Source organism: Mytilus edulis, chromosome 11, assembly GCF_963676685.1.
Source record: "Mytilus edulis chromosome 11, xbMytEdul2.2, whole genome shotgun sequence".
Classification (NCBI taxonomy): Eukaryota; Metazoa; Mollusca; class Bivalvia; order Mytilida; family Mytilidae; genus Mytilus; species Mytilus edulis.
The window spans coordinates 70952495-70968717 of NC_092354.1; the positions used below are offsets into that span (position 1 = coordinate 70952495).

At 31.3% G+C, this 16223-nt stretch overlaps 1 protein-coding gene across 1 annotated transcript; it reads right to left on the reverse strand.

Moving 5' to 3' along the window:
• Positions 1-3726: 3726 nt before the first annotated feature.
• On the reverse strand, positions 3727-12405 carry LOC139496184 (fibrinogen-like protein A). The gene is made up of 6 exons (XM_071284652.1): positions 12057-12405; positions 10314-10465; positions 9758-9854; positions 8838-9002; positions 6883-7132; positions 3727-5547 (listed from the first exon to the last, which is right to left on the reverse strand). Exons 1-6 carry the CDS (start codon positions 12352-12354, stop codon positions 5532-5534), a joined length of 978 nt encoding a protein of 325 aa, XP_071140753.1. The 5' UTR covers positions 12355-12405; the 3' UTR covers positions 3727-5531.
• Between the last annotated feature and the right edge of the window lie 3818 nt (positions 12406-16223).

The window sequence follows — 16223 nt, forward strand, 5'->3', positions numbered from 1 at the left end:
TTACTTATGGTTCAAACATTCATAAGGAATTTGCAAAAAAACTCTGATCTAAGATAATGCAAACGATAAGTCAAATTTGACAACTTTTACTTTTTGTCTTCTTGTGATGATTGCACCAAAGATGGAAACAGGATGTGTTTGATCACATCTCTTTTTGTCCTGGAAAACCTCGCTAAAACGCGTCAAATACGTACAGACAATATCAAATTATGATTCTCAGAAGACTTCAGTACTATCGCTTTTACTTTGTTGTTAAAGATCAAAGCATGTTTAACGAATACTTTGATCGAAAACAAAACCTATCTATTATTGAGCGTATGTGGTTAATTTCAGAATATCATGTACACATAGGTCAACATTACCTGTGACTTAAACGTATCAACATGTTTGCGTACATTCAGTTTAATCTACATAAGAGCGATAACTGCGGTAAAACAAATAGATAATTACCAATAAATTGTAAAAATAAGAGGATGTGGTATGATTGCCATCTTAAACGTCTCCAATAGTAACATTAAATGACGTGAAGTAAGCAACTATATTCCACGAACAGCATTCATAGATAAAACCTATACCGCAAAAACGAACTATCAAAGTCCCATAAATGCGTTAGTATTATATGTATTTGCATATCTATGATATCAATTTAGTAAATATTTGTACAGACAGAGCATATCAGAGCACGTTTAAAAAGTAAAATCACAAAAAATACCGAACTCTGAGGGAAATTCAAACGGAAAGTCCGTAATCTTTTGGCAAAATAAAAAGCTCAAACAAATCAAAAAAATGAATAACAACTGTAATGTTCCTCATTTGGTACATGCATTTCCTTATGTAGAAAAGGGTGCATTAAATCTGGTTTTATAACTTGTATGACAGTCGCATCAAACCCAATTATATTGACAACGATGCGTGAACAAAACAAACAATCATAATAGGTAAATAACACACTAAATAAAAAGGGAACAGCAGCAAGTTATATTTTGCGAATTTGGTCTACGAGGAAGTAAAGAAAGATCAAATTGAGAGCCGACAATGCCTCGAGTGATACAAAAGACAAAACAAAACAAAACAAAAGTAAACATTGTTGTAGTGTTCTGATGCACTACTGACCCATGAGATTTGGGGAGGTTTTGGGATCCTGCTACCAGGTGTAACCCCGCCAATTTCTGTATGTATATGTTCGTCTTATGCCAGGTGCCTGTGATGCAGTGGTTATCGTTTGTTTTATGTGACATATTTGTTTTTCGTTCATTTGTTATACATAAATTAGGCCGTTGTTTTCTCGTTTGAATTTTTTACATTGTCATTTTGGGGGCCCTTTTATTGTTATATTATAGTTCGTTTGTGTGTGTGGTACATTTTAATGGTGTGTTTATGTTGTGATGTTGTTCTCTTGTATTTGATGCGTTTCCCTCAGTTTTACTTTGTAAATTGGATTGATTTTTTTTAATCGATTTATTAGTTTTGAACAGCGGTATACTACTGTTTCCCTTATGTATAGTTGACAATGCGGTGTATGCTTTGCTCATTGTTGTAGGCCGTACGGTGACCTATAATTTGTAATTTCTGTGTTCTTTTGTCACTTGTGGAGAGTTTTACTATTGGCAATCGTACCACATCTCCTTTTTTTATATATGTCACCGTAAGGCATGCAACACTAAGCAAAACCAATACTAATGCTGTATATCACTGAGTAATAGCAAGTGTTTATGTTCGAAAGGTGTTAATGGTATAACTTACTGCATGATGTTAGCTGGAAACATGAAACTCATTCAACAACTGATTAAACCTGAAAGCAACTTATACGTTTATCTACATGTTATGATTGGTTGTACCCCATTGCATGTTTATGTGTTATATGTAGTGCTTGATATCAATCATTATACATCTCACGGATTCATTATGTAATAAGATAAACGTGTAATAAGAGTGGCCGAAAACATGGTTCGATAAATAAAAAAATAGTGTTCATAAATGGTAGCAATATCTGTATGCTGCATAATTCTACGAAAATAAAACTTCCTAGATTTTGTTCATTAAAAATGCGTTCCTAGATTTATCTTTAACAATGACACTAAAGTGAACGCCATGAATGTATAAATAATATGGATTTTCTCATAGTTTTGCCTCGAAAGCACTGAGATGATTTTTTTTTTTGAACTGTGAATGTGATGCAGAAAAATTAACCGTGATAGCATAACTATATGACCGAAAGGAGATTAAAAAATAAAGAAACGTGCATCTATGATATCTAAAGACAATTTTCATAGATCGTCTAATTGACATACTTAAATAATAATTTAATTGATCTCTTTTGTGTGAGAGAAGGATAGTTATCTATTATCTAATAGGTCTCAAAGCAACTTCCTCATTTTGATATTAATCAAAGGACCATCAATTTAAATATGATGTATCCAATAAGATTCATAAACAGCATTATCTTACACATGTCCCAATATAATAGATTATTAATTAACTACACTGTTATTGGACTTAATATGACGAAAACTGCATATGCAATATAAGGTGTAAACTCGGCCAAGACAGAATAACTCGGCCAATATGGATTTTGTTCTGTATTGGCCGAGTTATTCTATATTGGCCGAGTTGACACAAATACAGGATTTCGGAACGTCTCTATTTTTTATATCAAAAGTCACGATAAACACAAACTGAAAGTAAACAGTTGTTTGGAAGACGCAGTTTTCATTTACAAATGGTTTAGTCATCATAAACATGCTGTAAAGTTCAGTATGGCAAATATTTCAGGCTAAAGACGGTCACATTAATTTAAAAAGCAATTTGAATGCAAACGATGGAATTATTTTAGGTGTGGGGAACGAGTTCATTTCTTGACGACCTCGGACCTGTTTTCTTTCGCTTTTTTATTGTAAACTGTCATTTATTTTTAAACCTGAACCAGGCATATGCATTCTGCAATAATGCAAATCGTTCTTTGGTAATTTGGTATCAATGTCAACTCCTATATTTTTTTTTTTAATATATTCAATTTGTTTCTGCATAACACATGTAATGGAAGTACCTTTCCAATTACTATGTATGTGTTGCGTCTAATTTAAAATTGTAACACTTTATAATGACTGGAAAGGGTAGAAAAATTCATCAGATGAGAAAATGCGGAAGACTTCTGGAAACAGCACCAGTTCATTATATATATATTGCATCTAATAAAAATAAATGAGATTTGGATAGTTCAACTTCAAGATAAAAATATTTATTTGTTGTGAAATAAATTAAAAAAAATATTGTAACACTGTAGTTAATTAATAAAGATACTATTACGTGTATTTCTCTATTGGCCTTGCTATTGGTCATCGGCCAGCAAGCCTCGGACCAATAACAAGGTCAATACAGAAATAATTACGTAATAATATCGTAATAAAGGCAACAGTAGTATATACCGGTGTTCAAAATTCTTACACTGATTGAGAGAAAACAAATTCTGTTTAGTAATACAAACTAAAACGATATGCAGCTATAAGAGAAAAACAAAGGATCAACAGAAGCACTGATGCGCACGTAAACAAACGTCACCATACGTAACCGTTTTTTTTTTTTTTTATCAAATCAGATATCTACATCTTTGAAAATAGTGTGGTAATGTTAACTGATTGATATAACACGACATAAAGTTTTGACTAAATGAATTCTTTATTGCAAAGCTGTGATAAAACAACACACAAACATATTTACAGTGTGGCACATAAAAAACAGCAGCGAACATTATTATATGATATTAAAGCAACAACCAATCAAAATATCGAATTAACAGATGGGAGCTGCTGTCGATATTGAATAAAAATAATTCACTTTTTAAGGTTTTCAAGTTAGACAGCTCCATAATTTTACTTGAAAAGGGACATGGTTTCAGGCAAACTTAAAGTTAAATATTCTACACTTTTAGTATGAAAACATATTTAGACATGATACACATTGAGGAGTTATAAAACTTTAACATGTTTAATTTGGTGCATAGTTCTACATGGTTCTTCAACCCAAAAAGTACCTTTGTATAATGTACCATTTATAAAAGAATAATAGATACAACACAAATTTACATATTTACTTTGTAACCCATACTAAACAGCAGCAAATATCATTATTCTACGATTGTGCAAACAAACAAAAATAACAAAAACACAATCAGATAGGATCTGGTATACTCAGCAGATTTTGTATTTTTCTTTTCAAAACTAATAATTTAGATTTTGATTGTTACAAATACTCAAAGTTTGTCATATTTTGTAACGAACAATACACATTTGTTCAATAAACAGCCTTACAAATCTATGCACAAAACACACTAAAGTAAAAGTAATGTATGTTTATGATTTAACTTTGACCTGGAAACTATGGTTAAAAAGACGTTCATACTGATTTGTTGAATATTCACGCTTTCTGGATAAGGCAAAGGAACTGTATAGCTTGCTGTTCGGTATGATCCAATGCTCCCTGTCAAAAACCGTACTTGTGACTCATTTTCACTCATACCAAGTTTATTATATCTATTCATGTCCAAACAGATATCCTGATATTACAAATGACAAACCGTTTTTCTAAAGAGAGCAATGTGTGTATATATATTCCTTGATAAAGAGAAAATTCTAATTGTGTTTGCTCCATACGGTCTATTATTGTAGTATATTTGAGAGTTTTGGATATTTTAAAGCAACATGCGTTATCACGGTACAACTGATTCGTGTAAATAGAGTTGCTTAGTGTTAAAGAAGCATGGAACTATTTAATTTGTCTTTGCTAAGAAAGAAGTATATCATGTCTGCAACCTATTGATAACACTGTCGAAACATACAACCTTTTGCAATAAGCAACACATTAACTGCATAGCAAGCTTACAATGCACCGAACAGAAAACTATCAACCTATATATACAGAAACAACCAATGACCACAACATAACAAAATACTCATTTACGAATGCTCGTACTGGGTATTACTGGTATGAACATGTTTTCATGAGTGTAGCCTCTGCGTAATCTTGAACAGTGAATAAACAGCATCACACACAATAAACCATAAAAAAAACAATTGAAAGGATGATGACTCATTACAGCAATACAAGGCAAAATACAACTCATATTTAAACTAAAAAAATAAATAACCCATCTTTGAGAACTCACTGCTTGTAAAAACTAGTCTAAATCCAAAAGGAACTATTGAAAATTCATGTTACCACAACATCAAATACCCAAGTTTGATTCAGTGTGCAGACGTCATATGAAAACAACCATATCATTCAAATTTAGACAGCAAATGCACTCAGACATACAATTAAAAGTCGAAACGGAGAATGTGTCAAAAAACAACCATCTGACATGCACACCATCTAAATTAAAATAAAATGAGATATTTAACCAGGATCAAAAAAATTCTGAAATTACTAAATTTACAACATGTATTTCATCCTATTTTCATTAAGTTCTTCCGTGTGTTGTATTTAAAATACCCAGGTAAATGGTCTGTCCAAATCAATGAGGTTCCGCTTTTATATTAACCTGCAGATATCCTTCAACGAAAGTAAAAAAATATTAATAAAAGTAGTCATTAAATACTGTATTGTATCCGTTTGAAGTGTGTTTGTGTTGTGTTGTTATACTTTATATTGACGCAGTTGTTATGAAAATATTAGCATCAGATTTACTGTATTATTTATCTTGGCCTAATGTTTTGGTTGGGCCTTATACGATGTTTTATTTACCAAATAATGTTAAAATTGTGGAGTTTTGAAATCACTGTAACTATTATATATACTGATGTAATGATCAGGTGTTTGAATAATATAATGATTCTGGGTCGATTAAATTAGAATGTTTTAGATACTTTATTTTTGAAATATGATAAAACCTTTCATTTTTAAATGTACTGGCATCTTTGAAGCGTTGTAACACTATATGTTTGAAATAGATGAAGAACAGCGGTGCAATATAACATTTTCTTCCACTTACGGAGTAATGGAATACAAACTATGGTTGTACAAATGAAAACTTGAATACTTTATTCATTATTTCGATTTCAGGAACACCTGCCAAATGTATTATGTTTCCAATATTTAAAAGAGAGTTTTTTTATCACGATACTCAAACAGTTTCAATATTCACAAACACAGCAAATAATTTCTGATTCTAATGCAATTTGCACCTTAACAAATATTTTAAAGTTTCTGATTCTACCAGTCCGTAACTAATGAAACCCACAATTTTTAATTCAAATTCTTTTAAGGTACATAGATATAGAAAGATGTGGTATTAGTGCCAATAAGACAACTCTCCATCCAATTAACAACTTATAAATGATAACCATTATAGGTCTATATACAGCTTTCAACACGGAGTATTGGCTTTGGCTCACACTGAACAGAAGCTATAAAGGGCCCCAAAATTACTAGATTAAAACCATTTAAACTGGAAACCTAACGGTCTAATCTATATAAAAACGAACAACGCGAAATATGTCTAAAAATTAATCAAAACGTCACATACAGTGTCTTCTATTTGGCAATATTTAAACCATTCACATCGGGAGTTTACCTATGTCTCCACATTGTGTATATACAAAAGCCGATTTAAAAGTAATTTCTTTTAGTATATTTAATATGAACAAATATAACACAACTAAGCTTTAGTTTGAGCTTGGCTTTCTAGAACTAGATTGTACTGTCGCAAAAGAAAAACGTTTGCGAAACTCAAATCTTCTTTTAAGGAATGCTAAGCTTAATATACAATACATTTATCTCTATATTTTACTGTAATTACAATTCAGGTTTATCATTGACAATGACCTTACCCATTGCAGTTTTGTGATGTGTGTTTCTATATAACATACAAATAAATAACCAATTTACTTTTTTTCCAACATCATAACACTTCTTCTTAGAGAATAATCGTTCCCTCTGAATTGGTCCCATGCTACGACCTGTCCAGTCCCTGGTGCCTGCTGCCCCTGTATATACAAAGCATTCAGGTTGGCATGAAAACATGAGTAGTACCACCATCCACCCTTGTAATCCTTAGCACAATTCATTGACTCATCCATATCGTTATCCTTGTCATACGTTGAGAAACGATGTCCGTTATGGACAGCCATGGAATCACCTTCAAGGAAAGCAAAACAATGAGACTAAAGTCGCGGAAATTTTGTATCGAAACTATAACAAAAACATAGGACTCAAAATGTTTACTTTCTTTTGTAGTAGCATTTATAGATCGTCTATCCATTTAGCTTGTAAGAATCTTCCAAACAAAATCGCATCAAATTTGAAAAATGGATATGGTCATCTGCACGAACTATTTGCCCGATACTATATGTCCTCACTAACGAGCGATATGTTTACGCGGTACTAGAACTTTAGATATCAGTATGTCAGCGGGTACATGTATCTTATTTTACTGATTGTTAGATTTCGAATGAAAATAGAGTCGCATGGCGAATGGTGCTTTCGAAGCACACGACGCTTGCCCCGTGGATTAACGCGGTCTGGGCTTCTTTTCGTTCCATGCTTTTACCTTAAAGACATTTTTGTATTTGATTTTTACCGTTATTTGTTTATATTTTATCAATTTACTACATGCACTAGATTAAAACATCTAATTGTGTATATTCAAATCGATATAACTTAAATCTTTATTCAGAAAATGGATTTCCCGTTTAAATGTTTCGCTATGCACTTCGTTAAGAAGTTGTTGCAATATACACAATATACATTAAGCCAACAATCTTTTCAGTTTATATGTACTATAAATATATAATAAATTTCAATGAGTGTTGTGATAATCTGTTTTGATGTTTTTGTTCTGCAGGGGTATCAACATCAGGATTAAATGATGCTCTTAATTGTTCTTAATTGGGCAACAAATTAAATATTCTTTTGATATGCTGTTTTTTTGTCTTTTTATTTTGTCAAACAATATTTATTAACTGATATCTTTCAGTAAGTAAGTCGAAAGGATAATAATTGAATGTAGAATGGAACAAGAAATCTGTCAAAGCGGCAACAACAAATAATTCATACTAGTTCAGAAAAATGATCCAACAATAAACCTGCTAAACTCCTAAAATGCGGTTGGGTTAAGGCTGTTAAGTGATATTAACCGCCTTATACCCACTGTGGAATAAAAGAAAGACAGCAACGATATACGCACAGACACAGTAGTCTTAAATCATTTAATGGTTGCCGTTTGGTTCTGCATAATATTATTCTTTTACGTATATTGTTTTGTGCTAAATTTTGACTGTTTAGTATACCGGTATTCGTTTGCACTGTTATACATTTGTATTTTTTTGCGCCTTTTAAAGTAGCTATACACGATTTGGGTTTGCTCATAGCTGCAATAATCATTACTTAATCATTACTTTGATTACTTAGTTCTGTCGTCATTTTTGTCACCAATGGAGAAATGTACTTTTGAAAATCAAACCACATAATCTTATTTGTACATTCAATGTAAAACCAAAACACTTGATTTTTGCTATGCTTGTCATTAATAACATTAACTGCCAAACCAATTAGTTTTAAGGAAAACAGAAGTGTTGTACAATAATTGTTGTAAGTTGTAGCGTCGACCGCAACTTATCAATCCACAAACCAAGATACATTTACTTGTACACATACTAGTACTGTAAGTTCAGTAATTCGAATGTTTTATTAGTTATGTGTGTTTCGGTGTATTTATCTACAAAAATTAATTTTATTGAAAGTATAGTCAATCTAGTTGTGGAAAAGGGACAAACTGATAAAACGCAGCTATACAAAAAAACGTAAACAGGATATAAGAGATAAGAAATATTTGTACATGGTACCTGCATCTCCGCTGTATCCCTGTACAGTCATAAAGTAAAACGAATTTTCATCGCCAACTCTGAAGGAATCATAAACAGCATATCTTGTTTCGTTTTCCCAGTCTTCTAGTATAACCACGAGACGGTAATTTGCTTGTGTTGACAAATAATGAAGATTATCATTTCCTGTAAAAATGTATATAAAATACATCCGTTATCAGTAACACATTAGATTATCGTTTGAGTTTTTTTTAAATTTAATTTGGAATAAGTTTTAGCTTTTGGATATTATGATGGTTCAAATGAATGATTGGAAACAATGAGATGAAGCCGGAATAAGTGCGTAGAAAAGCATGAACATTGATTTCGAAGACCTATTTAAATATTTCATATCATCATTATTTACACAACCTATTGATTTCTTGTTTTACAAATTCGTACTTAATTTGACCTTTTCAAATATGTTTTAATTCGATGTAACTAATGAGCCTTTTGTAGATATACACACATTAAATCTGTTATAAATGGTGAGTGAACCTAACTGTAGATATCGAAGTGATATTTAACTTGTGTTTTTCGTTAAATGAAACTTATTGCGAATGCTCTATAATGATGCGAAAAGAAAACCTACTTTTCCTTCTACGTCAACGAAAACAGTTACCACTCAATGATTTTTGTTCACTCAAGAATTGAATATAGTCTGGGGTGATGCACTATATAATTATAACAATTTAGAATAAAATATATATATGAACACCTTTCCATATCTATATTCACATAGTATAAAGAGGTTTATACTTTTAGTATGTTTGATTTAAATCACCTTCATGTATATACACTAAGTGGTTGAAGTCAATCTATCTGACTTATAACATAGATACATGTATCCAAATAATGTGATTTTTGTGTTTTTCTTGTAACAATGTTACTAATCATAATACCTAGCCAAAACTCCCCAAGAGGATTTCCAAAACCTTTCTTGTATGCCTCCCAGTTTCTATAGAAATTAACACTGCCATCTTCTCTTCGTTGGAAAACCTAAATAATTATCATAAATACTCAACAGATATGCAATCTGTAAAAATAAAATTAACATCAGCTATAAATTTTACTTAGTATGATTTTACAGACTAAAAAAGAGACATATATCTCTCCAATTATACAAGTTCCTGATTAGGAGAGAGTCGTTCATTTAAATATTCTTACATGTTCATTGTTTTTTTTCTCTAGTGTAAATTTCTCATGTTTTCATACCCAATTATTATCTTTTCTAGAATATTTTGCTTATTTTTTTATTTATTTAATTATCTATTTGGCTGTAGGTATGATTCATTAATCTGTATTATGTAAACCTTATCTATACCCGTTTTATTGTCGCTTATATGATAATACAAAAAAATAATGCGTAACTACCAACAAAATAATCAAGACATATATGAATATAAACTCACACAATGTCTCAAAAATGTTCGTCAATATCAATCTTTTTATACTTACTGTTAATGGGCTAGTCGTTAGAGAAGAATTCATCTCACAATATACAAACATTCCACATGATCCTGTAGGATAAATTGTATAAATACCACTCGGTTGTCCAGACAGATATGAACAGTCTTTTGGACTTCTGGATTGGCAGTTTGGTTCCGTGACTGCAAACATGAAAACAAAAATTTCGTCAAGAAGGTAACTTTGTTTATGGATATGGCCTTTAATTCGTTTATCTCTTAAAGACTGTATTAAATTTGTCATTCTGGTGAAACGCCAGAAAATAAAACAAAATTAGAACTTTGAAATCGGAAATGTCAATAATTAGACTCGGAAATATAACATGATATCCAGGAAGATGTTAATACAACAATTTCGAAAAAAAATGAATTGTATTACAATTGTAGAAATAAGGTGATTGCCATGGGGTATCAATCCCAATAATACAACTATCAACTAAAGTTAACATGAAGTTGATGTAAGCAAAAAAAGAATACTGTGCGCCCTTCATCAATGAGAATAACCCATACCGTATCGGCAAATGCATGACCAACATGAAACTTGTGAATCAATTCAATTGCAAAAACTAACGATTTTCAATAACAATCAAACAATTTACGAAGTACAAAAAATACAGACATGAACCATAGCGTCAAATGTATGACGGTTGACAGAATGACAGTTACATTTGTGAAAATGGAACTGTCAAATAAACTCATCATAGATACCAGGACTAAATTTAGTATATACGCCAGACGCGCGTTTCTTCTACAAAAGACACATCAGTGACGCTCGAATCCAAATAAGTTAAAAAAGTCAAATAAAGTACGAAGTTGAAGAGCATTGAGGATATATACTCAAATATAATACTATAATATTTACGAAGAAATCAACAACATTCCAAATGTCCGGCACTTCAACCTTTGGCAACTGCGATTGTGTAACAATCTGTTCAAAGACTCAAACTGTCAACATTAAAATTAACGGTGAAGATATAGAATCAAATGTGTCGTTACATATGAAATTGCATCGAAGCAACTTTGTTGTGCATTTCAACAAATAGATTACTCAACACCAACTTAGTTCATACAAAAGTGTGATTCCTATTCGTATAAAAAAAAAGAAAATGTTGTATAATTGCCAATGCGACAACTCTCCACAAGTGCCGTAATATGACACAGAAATCAACGTTGGTTGTTCAAATTATATAACATATCCAGATTTGTATTTCCTCTGAAAAATTATAAAGTAAAAAATGTAAGACTGAAATAGGCATGTTAATATAAACAACATCTTGACATTTTGCACGTTATACAACTAAAAGACTTGATTTGTATACATTGATCCTTTCGTTTTTAAATGGTGTTTATATAATATGCTTTCTGAAATCCTAGTGCTGTTGAGTAGCTTTTTAGACATTTCCATAAATGGTTTTTGCAGGTTAATTGAGGAAAATAAATAGATGTCAAGCGAAATGTTAGAACAGTACTTAATGAACCGCAGTGGACAAGTCTGAAAAAAAGACTGAAAGATAAGATGACTTTTTAATAAGTTGTTAAGTCTATATAACGCCTTTTAATAAAACTTGTTTTTTTTTTAAATGAACATTGAACTCGTTTTTGCAATAACAGTTTTTATTTTGTATTGAATATAACGAAAGGTTAAAACTATAAAACAAAATAAGCCTATTTGTTATAGAATGTAACTAAAGATTTCAAAAAGTAAATCATCAGAATTTTTTTTTATTCTACATACCTTTGTCTTTTGTAAATGTTTTCCAATCTGTGTCCAACTCTATATATCCATCGCAGTAATTGATAACATCAACCATACATTGTTTTACAGAAGGATTGTAGCTGGCTTTACAACATGTTTTACTACTAAAACAAAGGCTAGTACACTCTATCTCTGATTTAACAGTCACGATGCTCGTAAATTGTTGTAAATCGCTGCTGATTTTCAAATCATCATTCACATAATACACGTGTGCGCGCGTGGCCAACGCATTCGTACAGAACATTAACGACAACACTAACGGATATATGAGATGCATTTTCAAATGATATGTCTAATTTATAAAAGAAAATTTTCATGTGTTACCAAAACAGGTTCACAAGTTCTTTCAAACTAAGAAATGTGAGTTTAAGATATGAATTTATATCATTTTAAATGCTAATGAAAAAAAAAACGGAAAATATGCGTTTCCAATGATTAGGCAATTTATATAATACGTGCATGAGTTCTCTTATGAGGGCTATTTTAATTAACATTTAGAGAAGAATTGATTATGATTAGGATAAATAGTTTTGAAATACCAAGACGTAGCACTGTTGAGATTCTATATACTAATGTTTATTCTACAGCTAATTATTTTATCCTTTAATATTATTGACTGTTTATTGCATACATTTTTTTTAAACAAACACTTAATAGTAAAAAAACAAATAGTTTGTAGTTAATTATTTATTAGTTCATGACATGATTATTGTTATTGTACTTTTTTTTAGTTGAAATGTATAGACTCGTTGTAATTATTTATTTGACAGAATAAAATACAAACCTCAAGATAATTGGTTATATGCACTTAAAGAACTAAACAGATGTGGCGTTCTTGTACTTAGAGAAGAGGTTGAGGACACCTAGTGGACATATTAGACTAGTCGATATACATTCATTAAACTCCCTAGCAACAAAATATGGACGACGACTAAGAAACAAACAATTCTTAGAACAAGTACGCAATCAAAACAACAGAAATAAATCTTAATATATTTAATACATAGCTTTTATATAGAGCCAATCTACAGTGTATAATAAACATAATACTCTAAGTGCTTAACACATAAAATTGAAGGAAAATATAAAAGTTTGAGGGAACCTGCTCAATTAGCGACACATGTCATATCACTCATGGTTACAATTAGTATGGTAAAAAAAATATGTGTTGGTATCACAATTGAAGAAAAGTGAACGGGATTATACGTACGTCAACTGGAACGCAATTATCTACTAGTAAGACTCAGATATTCGAAATCAGTAAACCGCATTTAATGTTATGAATGGAAGCAAAAACTGATAAAACGATCTACCGTTAAATCTTTTTTCTTTCTCAATCTCTGTACATTTAGATGTAGTAATTTAAACTTATAAGCAATATAATGTCCTTGAATTGCGGATTTTATTAGTATTAGGTTTTTTTTTAACATCCTTAGTATTTCTTGTAATTTTACAATACATGAATGGTTGTTCCAAAAGTTAGATGACAGCATTAAAATCTTAAATACAGTTAACATACTTACCATTCAATTTTTGTCATACTTTTACAATTGTTTCTTTTTATGGATCGCACGTATTGTATGTGGTGTACATTAGAGTTCGGTATTTTTGGTGTACATCATTTACGTGATTGTGAATGTCCATAAATATTGTGTGTCTTAAGTTTTACTTTGTTTGGTAAGTTATTTTGTTTTTGCTTGGTAGGTAAATATAACACAAGGGAGTTTGGGTATGCATGGTATAATTGCCATTGAGACAACTATACACCAAAGTTCAATTGCAGTAGAATAAAGCACAACTAGGCACTGGCTTGTTCTAATATTTACTCAACTCTCCCAGGTTAATTGAGTGTTCGCTAACCAATGGCCGAATTGCGATTGCAATATGCATTATATGGTGTGAAGAGTTCGAGGCTAATGCAACAAAGCGAGTAAAGAGTATCTCAGTATTTCTAAAATCGCTTTTTCATAGCGGCCAACATTGTGTTCATTTAACGGATAATGCCTTGGATGAACATGCTGTTGACTCGGTACTTAACTATTGCATGTAATGAATGTAAAAGGTCTTTATAAGAGATATCCAAAACACACAAGATCAGCACTCAGATTATTTACTTAATATGTTTTAATGAGGTCCTTAATGACTAACGATTATCTTAAAGGTGATCTTAATCACATTAAAAATATAACAGACAACAAAAAATAGTGTTAAAAGTATGTCAACACGAAAAACAAATTAACACGAGCTACAATCAAACATTCACAGAAAATTCAGAAATTAAGTCGAGGTTGTCAATAAAAGATGGGCGAAAGATACTAGAGGAACAGTCGAACCCATGGATAGAAAATAAAATGACAACGCGATGGTTAACAAAAAATTCAATCAGACAAATAATAGTACACAAGACACAACACAGAAAATCAAAGACTAAGCAACACGAACCCAACCAAAAGCTTTATTGATTAATACGAATGCAATAATTTCTAAATTAACAGTATACATTTTTATTTTACTTGTGAATTCTTGTCAAATGACTGTTTTATATCACCCATTGTTTGACAGAGTGTTTATACATTTTCTCATGATATTGTTTATTCCTCATTAAAATCAATAAATGTGATAAATTTATGATTCTCATTTATGCCTTTCGTCCGCTTGCTAAAATAGAAAGCACGAATTATGAAAAGCGAAAGCTTGAACAAAAGGATTTGTCGGTGTTGAGTGTACGCAAATATAACAACAATCCCCCCAAAAAATCAACACATATCTCAAAACAGTTAATGAACAGTATGAAAAAGTATATTCACAATTATTCCAGTTTTAATGACCCATACATAGACCAGACGTAGCAAACTAAATATTACTAAACTAAGTTTTTTTTATACATATAAACAATCATGGATATACAATATGTCGATACCTGTATCTTGGCATTGCACAAGGTCATGTTTTTCTCTGACTGTTTATGACGTCTTTACACTAAATCCATTGAATGTGTGATGTGTACGGATTGATAATTTTGTCTTATATGCATGATTGTATTGCTTATGACAGTTAACTGTGAGTACTTTCAGATATGTACCTAGTGTTTTTTTGGTTGTTGAGATGTACAAGTACTTGACCACATCCACTTGTGTTTTTGTCCATCTGATGTGTTCAGCCTTTTTAACTGATTCTTTTAGTTCGTTCTTATGTTGTATTGTTATACCACTGACCGAGGTTAGGGGGAATCTAGCTAAAATGTTTAACCCCGCCACATTATGTATGAAGGTGCTTGTCCCTAGTCATGAGTCTGTAATTAAGTGGTTGTTGTTTGTTTATTTATTTGTAACATATTTGTTTTTCGTTGATTTGATTAAACATGAATAAGGCTGTTAGTTTTCTAGTTTGAATTGTTTAACCTTGTAAGTTCGGGGCCTTGTATAGCTGACTATGCGGTATGAGCTTTTCTCATTGTTGAAGGTCCCTATATTTGTTAATTTCTGTGTCACTTGGTCTCTTGTGGAGATTTGTCTCATAACTAATCATATCACATCTATTTTTCATATATCTGTTTATAGATCTATAATAACCGTTTATTTCATGCAACCCACACCGCCCCCGATGCATTAAATAAATGTGTTATTAAAATAAAAACGTAATACCACTACTGCTCCTAAAAATTAAGAGGTGACAGATGCAATGACCTCATGACCCTCAGTGCAACATATTAATGATTTACATACATGAGAAATTGTACTGTTTAAATTCACGGTAATTGATAGTACGTTTCATATCAGGAATCTAAAATGTGTCCATTATGGCAGGAAAAACAACGTATAAGTATGCTTCAAAATAAAATTGAGAATGCGATTTTTTTTAAATCTATAGTAATAATAGCAAAAAAAAGCAGAAACAAAACAATGAATATGGCAATGCTGTCATACAATTTTCGAGCAGGGTTATTGATCTCAGACTCAGAAATTAATCGTTAAAAAATCTTGGTTTGACGTGTCATTGAGTATCAAGTAAAGTTTTATGAGCGTAGGAGCAAGTAGAATTTACAATGACATAAAATTCGTACAAGCACAGGAAACAAACACAACCAAATCAAAGGAACATCGCGTTTATTGCTGTTTACAACATTTGCTGCATCGCAAAACGAAA

Bases quoted from the DNA above. Each gene is read 5' to 3' on its own strand.
- LOC139496184 (XM_071284652.1), bottom strand. From the start codon at position 12,354: ATGCATCTCATATATCCGTTAGTGTTGTCGTTAATGTTCTGTACGAAT. The intron at 10,466-12,056 runs GTATGTAGAATA...TCATGTTTGCAG, and splicing joins AACATTTACAAAAGACAAAG to TCACGGAACCAAACTGCCAA. The intron at 9,855-10,313 runs GTAAGTATAAAA...ATAATTATTTAG, and splicing joins TAACGACTAGCCCATTAACA to GTTTTCCAACGAAGAGAAGA.